The following is a 13508-nucleotide window of genomic DNA, read 5'->3' on the forward strand; positions in this document are numbered from 1 at the left end:
CGGTGTGTTCAGTATGTTATTTTAGCATGAGGTTGGTTGAACAGGTATTTCTACCAAACAATCAAGAAATACTTACTGCTATTGGTTCTTCCAGCAGTGAACTGTGTAGACTACTCAAAGGAGAATTTTCCGTAGTAAGTTCTCCGTACCTAAAGGGGCCTACAAAAAGGCTGGAGAGGCACTTTTTACAAGGGCATGTAGAGATAGGATAAGGGAGAATGACTTTAAACTGGAAGAGGTTAAATTTAGATTAGATAAGAGAATTAAATTCTTTACGGTAGGGGTGAGGAGGCACTGGAGCAAGTTGTCCAGAGAAGCTGTGGATGCCCCATCCCTGAAAGTGTTCAAGGGCAGGCTGGACGGCTTTGAGGAAATAGGTCCAGTGGAAAGTGTTCTTGCCAATGGCAGAGGGATTGAAACTAGATGATCTTTTAGGTCCCTTTCAACCCAAATCATTCTATGATTCTGTAATTATTGGTAGACTCAGAAAGAGAAGGTTTCAGAGCTTTATCTTTTAATCTTCATATCTTGTTGGAACTTCTTTCTTCTTTTTTTCCCTTCACTTGGTAAATCTATCATTTAAAAATCAAAAGCTTCTGTTAACCATTTTTCTCAGAATTTTGGAAGAAAAATAGATATATAAGTTTATATGTATATATATATATAAAATAGATATACATAGTTTACTTATTGGAAGTAAACTATGTCAACATGTAATGTCTGTTTCTGTTGAAAATATTAACCTCTTTTCCTTTAGCTGAAGCTTTTTACTTTACTTTTTAGGCTGTGGCTTCACTGCCTGAAGATATGAGACCTGGCCCTGATCTGTATGGTTTCCCGTGGGAAATAGTGATTTGTGCTGGCATTGTTGGAGCCTTGACAATTTTCTTGTTCCTGTACAGAAGTTATCAATCAGTAAGTGTTTTGGTTTAACCCCGGACAGCAACTAAGTACCACACAGCCACTCTCTCACTCCCTCTCTCACATTGGAATGAGGGAGAGAATCAGAGGACTAAAAGCTAGAAAACTCGTGGGTTGAGATGAAGGCAGTGTAATAGGGAAAGCAAAAGCTGTGCATGCAACCAAAACAGGGAATTGATTCACGACTTCCCATGGGCAGGCAGGTGTTCAGCTGTCTCCAGGAAAGCAGGGCTCCATCACCTGTCACAGTTACTTGGGAAGACAAACTCCATCACTCCAAATACCCCCCTCCTCCTCCTTCCCCTCACCTTTATGTCCTGAGCATGATGTCACATGGTGTGGGTTATCCCTCTGGTCAGTCGAGGTCAGCTCTCCTGTGTCCCCTTCCAGCTTCTTGTGAATCCACAGCCTCCTTGTGGGTGAGGTGGGGCAGGAAGCAGAAGAGGTCTTGACTCTGTGTGAACACTGCTCACCAATAACTAAAACATCCAAGTGTTATCAGTGCTTTTCAGCACAAATCCAAAATAAAGCCCCATACCAGCTACTATGAAGAAAATTAACTCTATCGCAAAAAAAACTATCACAGGAAGTGTTCAAGTTACTTGCAGATATGTAGAGTGCATTAATAGTTTGCATTGAAGTTGTTATCCTTCCTGTTGAAGATATATAATGCTTCAGAGTTTTAAATCTATTGTGATTGAATTTAGAATCTGTCTAAAAGAGAAATTGAAAAGCCTGTTTTGTCAAGATAATAAGTGTTTGGACATGTAGTGAGTGACTGTTGTAAGAGGAAATGCAGTGAAACTCGCTGTAGTAAGGCTTCCTTTTTTGTTTTTAATTTCTACACCGGGCTTTCAAAGTCAGCCCTTAAATTATTTTCACAGGAGACAGATGTCTAGGGTGTATGTATTGCTGTGTGTATTGATATCTCTGTGGCTAGCCTAGCCATAGCCAGAGCAGCTCAGGTCTTTCCAGGTAATTGTAAGCAAAAGCAATCCACATGGTTTCCTGTCAAGAGAGGCATTTTAAAACTGTTTGGACAGTGACGCCTGGATTCTGTTTACTGCAACACTGAAACCCTGAAACAATTTAACTGCATGCTCTTTGTAAGCACTAATCTGATGACTTTGAGAATTGCAGTGCTGAAACCTTTTAAGGCACAAATCAGATTGTATTTCTGAGGTAATGCCTGTCTTCTCTTGTGAGTAAGTAAAGATCTGATTAATAAAGGTTGCCTACCATGCTTTCCCTGCTAAGGAAATGGGGTCAGTATCTGTAATTCAGTATTCTTTTCACATCCTCTCATACAGACAGTGTGATTTTGGTACTAGGTGTAATGATACTCATGTTTGAAGATTGGTTGCATAGCTGTTTAGTTTTTCAGATATGAGCAACTGCATTTTTAGGGTTTTAACCTCAACTAACCCCTCTGTAAGGGGATCTGTGTTTGTGTAAGTTAATGTAACTATAATTTAGTCATACCTTTTGTTCTCTAGAGGCATCCCTCTAGAGGGATACAAAAAGCATTTGAACTGAAATCATGCAAACAGCTAATCTGGTATTGTTTTGCTCCTGCACATGTCACTTAAGGCGTGAGATATTACAAAAGTTATTGATAGCTTTTTCAGTCATCCATACTTAGAACTGCACTGACTGCTCCTTGAAGAATTGATGGTTACTTAGAAGTAATGGAGTTTCATTTTGGGGATGATAGGATAAAAGTATACTTATGACTTTGTTACCCTTTTTTTGTTATTTGGTCTCCTTGGCTTTAAGTGAGGAGGAAACAGGGAAGACCTGAGGGACCCGTTGCGTTAGGCACATGACCCATGTCCAGCCCTAAGAGAAACGTTGTTTCAGTGAGCTGTGTTGTAACAGTTTTGTGGGTTCAACCAAGTTCTGCATCTCTTGTACAGGCCATTTTTGGCAGATTTTGCCTTGCAGTTTGTTAGGTTTTGATTCTAGGGCACTAGACCCCACATGGCAGCTGCTCACTTGGTACTTGCAGGATGCCCATCGGGTAATACCTTACTGCAGCTTTAGCTATCATGTGTTATATTGTGTGGGAGATTTTTCCCAATGGGAAATCTGAGCTTGTGTGTGGAGCTTCCCCCTCCCTTCCCTTTCCTACTCTTCTGACTGTGCATGTCCACTATGACTTTGTGTAGGCCGTTGTGGTTATGTAATGAATATACAGAGGTGTGTTATTAAAGTGATCCAGGTGAAAGCTAATCTCCTTTCCCCTCTTTTGTCTGATAAGAGTGGAAGAAGGACAGGGCAAACACGCAGACATGGAGGGGGTAAGAGCAGAAGATATGATTGCTTCTGTTTAATAGCAGCCTGTACTTATATTCCTTTTTTAAGTTCCATGGTTAAACTTGGCAAGAAATCACAGCTTAAAAGATTAGTTTTCAGATAGTATGTGAGAGTAATTGATCAGACATTTTCAGTATTTATTCTCTTTCTTTTCAGGTTAGAAGTCGACTTTATGTAGGTAAGCTTATTTTTGATACTTCATTTTCCATATTTCTTTGGAGTATTACTTTACTCTTTCTTTTTTCAGCTTTAATTATTTGGATGATGCAACATATGCTTGTCTTTCACTTTTTAGGAAGGGAAAAACAGCTTGCCAATAAAATTGCTGAACTAGTTGAAGAAAAATGCAAAATTCTTGAAAAACTCAGCATCTGCAAAAAAGAGGTAACGGTCTTCATTTATTGCTTTCAGATGTGTCGTAGAAATGGATTCAATCTAGCAAAGTATTAACTTTACTAGAAGATGTTTTAAAGCTTTTAAAGGGATTCTTCAAATGCTTTTTTCTGTCAGTGCCTTTAAGAGCAATCAACGTGTTAGCAAGTTCTGCCTTTAACTATTAATACAGTGTATTTCACTGGAAGCAACTTCAAAATGTCTTTCTTTGGTTTATGTCACTGGGATAATCTAGTTAGGGCTAAGGCTTTCCTGATTTCCAGCAAGGTGCATTTGTGAATATTTAGGTGATGTCTGTGTTTCAGACTAGAGCATCGCAAATTAACACTAGTATTTAATCAATTATTTACATAAAGTAATTCCTTTTCAGTTTGAAGACCTACAGTTGTCTCTGAAGGATGGTAACATTATGAAAGAATCAACAGACACATCTTTTTTTGAGGTAAAAAGATAAATGGAAATTGTTGTTTCTAAAATATAAGGCAGTATTTTAGGAAAATGCAGCCCATATTAAAAAACACCCAAATAAAAACAACAGCAAAAAAGTCAGACAAACCCAAAAAACTCCCAACCCAATTGTTTTAATTGGGTTACTGAAAATGACATAAAATCAAAGCATTTAAATTAAGATGCTAATGTTAAGATGTTAAGTCTTTTTTAAAGATTGCATTGAGAATGAGTGATACTAGAACAAATGGCATATTGGACAATACTTAATTTTAAGAAGTAAATTGTTCCCATTTCTAGGAAAGGGGGTAGTGTGTGAAGTATTTTTTTCTCACATCTTACCTAGTTCAAATACTTTTCATAGGCTACAGGTGCACAGATTAAAGAAAGATTAACACTACATTGTTTATATCCCCCAAAGTGAGAATACATTTGTAAAAGAGTTCTGGATAAGTGAATCAAATACCTAGCAGGCTATATAAAATTAATGTAAAAAAAAAGCAAGTAGATTAATTTCATTCTGTACCTCAGATCCTATAGAGCTAATTCTTACAGCTTTTGTTAACATGCAAGAGTCTGTAGAATATTTGAGTGAAACATACTTTGCTGTCATATTTAAAACATACTTGTTGTCTTCATATGTAATTAGTATCAGATGTTTTATTAACTCACAAACCAACTTAATTTAGGAAATGCATGAAAAACTGAACAAGTCAAACTTGAAACTCAACGAGGAAATAGAGAAGCTAGAAAAAGAACTGGAAGAAGAAATATCTAAGCAGTCAGAAAATGACACCTTGGTAAGAATAAATAGAATTCTGTCTTTGTTTCCATTCATTTAAAAAAAAATTCTCACAGGAAAAAAATCTCTGTGAAGAAGAGAAACTATTTTCTTTGTGCGTTTTGAAATAAAAACTACATTTTCCATTTTGTCTTCCCTTTAACATTAGAAAAATGATAAAGGAAAATACTCAAAAGAAGAAAAGCTGGTTTTATTGATTCAGCAGTAGAACTTTTTCAGTTGGAAAGTTAAAATAATTTTATTAATTGCCTAGACATTTTCAGGCAAATACGTGAAAGAAGCTATAATGACAGCTAATGATTTTCAGGTGGCTGAAATTCAGGAGAAAGTGGAGTCTTTAGAGGATGAAGAAAAATCTATCCAGTCACAAATTGATGAGGTATGTCTAACTTTTATAGTTTCTGTTTTCAAATCTTCGCAATTTCTCTATTCCCCATGTAGTTACTGTTTTAATTTTTTTTCTATTAAGGGTGCAGAGATCATATGCTGTGTAAACCAAAAAACTTTACAAGGCTTCATACTTTTGTGTGCCTTGATTGAGCAACTTTTAATTTCATATAGTGACTGGCATTTATTGAGAAGTAGTTACCTTGTCTTTTTTTCTCCTTACTCAAGAATGATACATAGTATTGCAAAACTACAGTCAGCAAAAACTGTTGAAATTTTAGAGAAAATGTGAGAATGTGGCTGTATAGCACAGCCAGAAAACCTAAGACAAGTCCAGTAATACCATCATGACCCCACTTATCTTCACCAATACTGTTTAAACAACACACTTTTTTATTTCACCTAGGCCAAATCTACCCTAAAAGTGTATCAGATTAATACTGAGAGACTCAAGACATCCGTTCAAGATGCAATAGATGAAAAGAGCCATCTCCAGGAAAGTGAGAAACAGGTAGGCTCTTCCTTAAAAATACTGTGTTTTTCTATGGTACTAATAAATATGATTTCTCCAAAGAGCTCATCCTCAACAAGTTTGTTTATACCTCTTGTGTGTTTTAGTAAATGGAATGAGGAAGAGGACATTTTTAAAACAATTTTACATTGGAGTAACTTAGTCTAAGATAATCGTGTTTTAAAAGAAATACAGTAGTTACAGTTTGTGGGGAATCATGAATAAAGTTCAGTGGAAGGAGAGCATGTGGTAATGTAAGACTAATAAGAACTTTGCTGAGACCTGGAGGAAAGCAGAAATATCCAAACAACTCCACAGCTAGGATTCTCTACAGAGGCAGAGAGAAAATTCTTTTACTTGATCTAGAAAACCAAAGAAATGGAGAAATTGCAGAGTATTCAGAAGGCAGGTAAAAAACATACTCTAGTACCACTGTAGATGTATTAATTGAAAGTCAGGTACATAACAGAGGAACAGAAACGACTGTTACTGCCCAAGTTTTAGTTGTCTGCTTTCCTCAGAGCTGTAGCCAGATCACAAAGAAAACTGATAATTTTAAAATATTCAGCATATGCAATAGTTGTCCTGTGCAATAGGTAGCTTTAGAGTGAAGCTATTTTTTTTTTATAACAAATAGATATTTTCTCTGAACGTTTAATATTCTGTGTAATATTTTTGGGGTTTGAGGTGGTTTGTTGTGGTTTTAATGGATATGTGCTTATTTTTCTGACTGACTGATGATCTCCTTGTTGCCTGAGGAATAACCTGATAGATATTTGCAGAGGGGAAAGAGTAGTGGTGGGAGTGGAAGTACAGGCCTATTACTTTTTAGCAGTCTTATAAGAAGCTGCTTTAGTCCTCTCTGTCAAAACATGGTGTATATCAAACTTAGTGGTTCAGGAAAAAAAAAGGGATACTGGAAATAAAAAATTTTCTGCCGGAGGAATATTTCAGTTCTGCACAACTCTGTTAGTAGAACTTGATCTTTTTCCCTAATTCTAAAAGGAGTCCATGTTTGTGATTACAAAAAAAAAGGAAGACAATTTTATTGAGAGCTGTGGGTGGAGAAGCAGTGGATTTGACTGTTACCATTGTGAGATGAAGTTGCTCAAGAATTATTTTCTTTCAAGAGTGTTTTTTTGTCTAATCTCTACATCCTCTTTGGTTTTGTGAGAAGGAAGGGTCTGGTCTTGGTGCTTTGTTTCAGATGTGACAGTATTCTTAAGTAATAAATTTTGAGAAGCAGTGCATGAAGTTTTAATAGAGAGGAATTTTCTTTTTTTTTCCCCCATAGTCATTTCTTGGGTTCTAACGGAAATAATCCAGTTATTTGTGTGTGTGTGACAAAAATCTTCACTTTCCTTCCTTTTTGATAAAGTAAAAAAATAGTGCTTAGAGAAGGGTAATACTAAGTGCTGGCAGTTGCCCTATATTTCATAGGCAATTGTTTTATGTCAAGGAAAACCATGGAAAAAAATAAGTAAAAATTCCCAGGGTTTAATTGCTGTGTTTCTAGATGGAAAAAAAAGGTCTTTTGGATTTCTTCCAGATAAAACCTGGGTATAAGTAGTTCCTTAACCACATTATATAGGATTAATTACTACCCTTTGTTGTTAACTGAGCTTTGTTGCAATTTTTAGTAGTATGAGAACATTTGTGCATCTTGTAGTTTGCTGTGCTTTTTAGTAGATAAATAATCTAATGTTATTTGTTGCTGGAACCTGATAATAAAGAAGAGAAAGCATCTGCCTTGCTTATTTGTGTTCTCATTTCTGAGGTACTTTCTAAGTGTGAGACTTAGTTTACGGTATCAGAATATCCATATCCTTCTTTTATGTTTCTTTCTTACTTTTTTTTAAAGATGGAATTTCACATATGCTCAAAAGGTAACAAAGGTATTATTTGTTCACAGAAATTAGAGTCCTTTCTTCCTCTGCCCATTTGCATAAATGGGTCATAATCTTCTAGCACATCATAGCTTAAACTTTGTAAGAGATGTGCTGTTTCAGGTTTATGATGTGTCAGAGAGAGGATTGGGCCTTTTAGGCTGAACAGGGGAATGGTTAATGAACTTCTGTGCTTTGTTGGTTTTTTGTTTTGTTTTCTTCAGGAACATTAGAAACATATATTGCTTTAGCTCATTGCAAATCCTTGCTGTTTCTCTTTATTGTAATTCTTATAGGTGTATAAAGTCATGTAAATTTATTTTCTCTTTGGCTTCGTGAAGAAGGAGTCTTAAAAGTCATCCTTTGATGATGACAATTAATGATAAAAGTAGTTGTCTATGTATGTCTTCTAATCCCTAGTATGTCATTTGCATGATGCTGCAAATTCATACGTGGCTTTTACTGCAGTTGTATGCCAAGGGGCAATGTGTGTTAATCCAATTCTAGTCACATACTTTTTGTTCTATGCCTTTGTTCTATGCCTTCTAGTTTATCTTTGATAAGTAGTGTTCAGGCTTGCTTGTCTATTTGCATGGCAGTTCTCCTTTTTAATTACAGTTTTCTGGTTTTATTTTTAGTATAACTGGCTGTTGTGTTCTCATTGCTCAACCTGGTTATTCTTTTCTGTACATTCAGTGCCCTTATATTGATTGCCTGTTGTGCAACTTCAAGCAGTATTTTTTGACAGACTCTTAAGATGATTTGTTTGTACTTTACCCCATGTTGTTGTAGCACATGTTTTGTCTTAACAGAAATTTACATCCATTCAATTTTGTTCTCACAATATAATTAGTTAATATGTTGCAGTGGTTATTTTTAATAGCTGGTGATGAAGTGTTCTAATCCCTTTACTCCTGTAAAATATTTTTGCAAAATGAGGAATTTTACTAGGGAATATCTGTAAATGTAACCTTGGAACCTCCCTATCATTTTATTTAAGCACAGTTAATTGCAAAGATACATACTAGTAGGTGTTGATTACATACAGCTGTGACTTTCATTAACAGGAAAGCTTTTTTAAAATAAAATTTTAAAATTACTTTAAGAAATATGGAGAAGGGTAGGAGAAATAATACAGTTTTGCAAGTCACATGAATATAAATAACTGCCAAAAAGCTTCCTCTTTTCCCTTACTTCTCTGACCACTTCTAAGTTGAAAAGACACAGGCACCATTTCAGAAGTGTGTGTGCATATTTCCATCCATTCCCCAGTGTATGTAGCTGTTACATAAATTATCACTATTTTATACTCATTGCTGTTGTCACATCTTGGTTTTTAAACTGAGTGGAATATTAACTGAACACTTCTTATAAATGTTTAAAAATATCGTAACAACTAATTACAAGGCACAGCTATAGCAGCTAAAGCAACTGAACTATAACATAGAAGTCTTAATTTTCAACTCTTAAGGTAACTTTCTTGTAGTCTTACCTCAGTGAATTCTTACTGATGGGTGAGAGGTTTAAATTCCACTTACGTACAGATAATACATGTAACAGTACTATTCATCCTTGATTCTTGGTTTCGTAGACAATCACACTAATCTGGTATCTTCCTTTTTAGCTTTTACAGGAAGCTGAAGGATGGGGTGAACGATTTAGTGAACTAAATGAACAAACAAAGATGTTTGAATCATCTAAAGCAGATGTAGAAGAAGTTTTAAAAAATAAAGAGAGCCAAATCAAGGTAAATTATGACATTTAGGATTGAGTCAAATTATTCAGACTGATGCTAATCATAGAGTTCCAAGAAAGCCTGACAACCTCTCCTATGCTTTATGCTCTTTTGGGTTTTGTTTGCTGTCTCTATTCTCTAATGTTATGTTTCTGGCTAAGCAAAGAAAAGGTTGCTTAGCAGCACAATGGAGCAGTCTGATAAAGACAACTAAGGAAAAATTCTTTTAATTTTGATAGAGCACTGGCTTTCCCCCCTACTGCCCCCCAGTTTAGAGTATGGAAGTTGGGTGTATGTTCTTATAGTTGTGTACCTTACATACACAAGCCATGCTAAAAGCATGCATGCTTATAGCTATCTGAAAATTCTTCATGAGGACTTGCCCGTTGACCTGCAGATACTTGCTTTGATAGAAAAAGTATTATCGGACATCTAGAATCTTGTATGTGGGGCTGACTTAATCTACTAAGGGAACTAAATAAAGGACAGAAATGCTGGAAAGTTATTGTAATGATAACTCCCATTTTCATTGCTTGTATTTGTTTTATTGTTTGTGGGGGTTTTGTGTGCTTTTTCGTAGTCACTGACACAATATATACTGAATATGAAAGACTGGAGTTCAGCAATACGAGAAGATGGTGATGCCGAAGACAATCACTGGGACACAGATATGAAGGGTGAAACAGAGAATGGAGAGCACTTAGGTATGGTTTGTGTAGTTTCCCTATTTAAATATTTAACAGATATTTTAGAAATAGAGAATTGATTGACTTCCAGAAAAGTTGAAAGATTAGCTTTAAAGAAGTCAGATTTTTAAATCCCACCTGATGTCATTCATGTCAGACAGTTAACTGACACTTGGACATCTCTGGAATAGCAGCCTATTCTCCTGTTTAGCAGTGTGTGGCATATATGCTGTTACAGAGCAATGTAAAGACTCAGTGTTCAGTCTCTTGCAGAATGCTTAGCCTGTGTGAGTATTAAGCAGTGATTCTGTGGCATTTCTAGGTGGAAATCTTGCTTGTATATCTTCTTCAAGCTCTTCCCAGCAGTAGTACTGAAGGTCCTTAGAGCCTAATTTCTGCTTCCTTGTCATTACAGAGGTGTTACTTGTTGCAGGCAGTGTGGTAGCACTGTCATTGAATGGATGTAGATGTGGGTCCCCTTAAACAGCAACACAGAAAATCCCTTCTTCCTCCTCCTTCTTGCTGCAGCTTCTTTTTATGCTGGTGCTTATGATACCATAGGGCACATGCCTGTGAATCCTACAGTGTGTGTTCAGCATCTCCCTTTTAACGTGACCAGTCTGAGTCGTGATTGATTGGCAAACAAAGCACTACAATATAGGCATATCTTCTACCCCCACCCCTGCTTTTTTTTGCTCCTTTATTCTCCAAATATGCTGTGCCTATTGTGGTATGTTGGCATTGCTCTTGTATAAAAACAAAATAATAGCAGTAAGCTGTCACCAAACTTTTTATGCTTTTTACGTGACTTACTGTTCTATTCCTTCAACCAGATGATAAGCAAAAAAGAACTGTAAAGAAATTGATCTATGCTGCAAAGGTATGTGATTTTAAGAAACTTGTGGGTGGAAGAGGGGAAACTTGAGGGAATATGTGTAATTTTTCTGGTAATACCAGTATTAGAGTTCAGCATCTTTTAATGTTTAATCAGATATTTTTGCATGCAAACAGTCTCTTAATCTGGTTATTAAAGTGCTCTCTTTTTTTTCAATTTTGATTGTAGTTAAATGCTTGTTTAAAGACCATGGAAGCAGAAAGAGACCAAATGTATTCAAAACTGTCTGATGAAAATAAAGCTAAAGGAGAACTTACAGGTAATTAATGTTGGTTTGCCTTTAATAAGATGCTGCTTTGGTAAAATGGTTTTACAGGCTGCAAATATTAATTCCAGTAAAAACTGAATTAAGTTTACATTAACAACTACTTGATTTTTAAAATTCATGTTTTAAGTTGCTTAGCTATTTTAAATACATGATTTTAGACGTAGAGCAATCGAAGTCGCAAGTTTGGTTGTACTCTGTTGGAATATTCTGTAGCTATTAAGTTATAGAATCTTAAAATACAAGAGCAAAGTTATGTTAATAAATAGCTAATACCTCCTTTACATAATTTCTGGACATGAAACAGTGGAGTTTTAATCTAAATTTTAAAACCATCTATTAAAAGGGTAGCTTAATTATAGTTAGTTTGTAATGGGTACAAGCTCAATCCTTAAAATATAAAGTACTGCATTTAGAGAATTGAACCTAAAAGCATCTTGCTCTTTTTCTTCCTTTGTTGTGTAGGACATACTGAATTAAACCTTATGAAATGAAAGCCACTCTAATTCAAATTAAAACCTGTAGTTAGCTATTGCTTTCATAATCATAGCTGGCAGAGTAGCCATCACATATGAACATACTGCTTTGTTATTTGGGTGGTGAAATGCTCTGGAAGACTGTTTTTTAGGTTTCTTACAGTCCTTTAAACATATTCCTTGTGCAAGTGTGTTCTCCAAATTGACTGTAGCTCTGTCCTATAAAGGTATTCAAACTTAGTTAAAGCTTTTTTATATTTCTTGAAAAGAGGCACAGGAAGAGTAAACAGGAAAAGAAACATGACTTTGAGGTCAGTGTGGAAAGATGAAGGTAGTTTGACAAATCTGAGTTACCCGTTCAGGCTGTTGGGGAAGACCTTGTGTGGGTAAATCTGCAAAAGCATATGATGGTACTAGTTTTACTTTCTTAGTCGAACAATTACAATAATAAGAGCCCTAAATGAAAATTAAGATTCTGAATTACAAAACTGTGCTGTTTTCAGAGAAGTTACATGGTTTGGAGCAAAGGCCTGATACGCCTTCAGGGCTGCACTTTGTGGCAGGTGGAGAGTATAGTTGCTGGTTTCTCATTCTGTGTCATATGTTGAAATACATTAACATTATTTCTTATGTTACTAAATCAACATTTAAGTTTTTACAGAGTTTTTGTAGTACTAAAATATTGCCAATGCGTTATCTCAATATAATTATTTCTAAATTTGTCAGAACGCATAGAAAACCTTCAAAGTCAACAAGCTTCCTTGCGGTCTGAAAATGAACGTTTTGAAAGTGAAGTTCAAAAGCTTCAGCAGAAACTTAAAGTAATGACTGAGCTTTATCAAGAAAATGAAATGAAACTACACAGGTGCTGGTTCCTCTTCTTAAGTTCAATGCTTGCTGTTTGATTTGAATGTAACTCTAATTTGGGGGACTGAAAATTATTGAAAGTGTGAATACTGCTTTCCAGAATTTTCTGAATTGTGAAGACAATTTATTTCACTTCTATGTGCATTTGTAATTACAGTAGTTTATAGAAGCTGTTTCCATGAAACAATTCATTTTAGGGCTTTTCCACAATCAGATATAGAAACAAAGAAGTAACAGATTTTTAATCTATGAATTAAGGCAAAGTAGGAAAGCTTTATTATTTTTTCTTTATTTAAATTATTTTATGATGTAACACGTGTCAAAGTGAAAGAAAATCAGTAGGTGCTTTAACTGTGAGATCTATTTTATGCAATAGAGAGAGCAAGGAATGTCAGAGGAATGATGAGATATATATAAAACTAAACGTAAAATGTAGGCAAGCTCTTGTTGGTAAGCAACATAGAACCCTTGTGAATCAGGCTTTCCTCACCAAGAAAACCAGAATATGAAGGCTGTACTATCTGCCTCACAGTTGGGGTGTTGGTAGGGATTATGACCTGAGTGATTGAAATCAGAAATATGTTTAGGACTAGAAGTTAAAGTTGATTGGTCCAGAGCATGAACTAACCTTCAGAAGTGTGTGTGGCAGCAGGGCCCATCATTTTAGGGGGTGATGGTAAAATTACAGTTTCACTAGTCAGAAATTATTTTCTTTGAAGAGTGGGCATAATCTTGAAGGCAGCAAGAGAATCAGCACAAGACTAGATCCTGTACTGAGCAGTATGCAGGACCTTCTTAAAGTATTACTTTCAGTAATCTGCTCTGTAACATATATATTTTTGTAGATATTTAGCCTCTTTGTAGATGCAACAAACCCTAGAAATCACTACATTAACATTTTGATTTTTAAAAAAGAGCAAG

At 35.6% G+C, this 13508-nt stretch overlaps 1 protein-coding gene across 5 annotated transcripts in view; it reads left to right on the forward strand.

Annotated features, from left to right (window-relative positions):
- Positions 1-13508, forward strand: part of MIA2 (MIA SH3 domain ER export factor 2) — a 37065-nt gene that overhangs the window by 10521 nt on the left and 13036 nt on the right. For all 5 annotated transcript variants that reach the window (XM_069017850.1, XM_069017849.1, XM_069017851.1 and 2 more), the window contains 12 exons: positions 784-915; positions 3394-3415; positions 3533-3621; positions 4001-4072; positions 4767-4877; positions 5187-5258; positions 5673-5777; positions 9288-9410; positions 9979-10102; positions 10918-10964; positions 11148-11238; positions 12447-12585. In XM_069017850.1, the coding sequence (XP_068873951.1) occupies positions 784-915; positions 3394-3415; positions 3533-3621; positions 4001-4072; positions 4767-4877; positions 5187-5258; positions 5673-5777; positions 9288-9410; positions 9979-10102; positions 10918-10964; positions 11148-11238; positions 12447-12585 (1127 nt within the window). The remainder of the gene's footprint in view (positions 1-783; positions 916-3393; positions 3416-3532; positions 3622-4000; positions 4073-4766; positions 4878-5186; positions 5259-5672; positions 5778-9287; positions 9411-9978; positions 10103-10917; positions 10965-11147; positions 11239-12446; positions 12586-13508) is intronic.

This window comes from Aphelocoma coerulescens, chromosome 5, assembly GCF_041296385.1.
Source record: "Aphelocoma coerulescens isolate FSJ_1873_10779 chromosome 5, UR_Acoe_1.0, whole genome shotgun sequence".
NCBI lineage: Eukaryota > Metazoa > Chordata > Aves > Passeriformes > Corvidae > Aphelocoma > Aphelocoma coerulescens.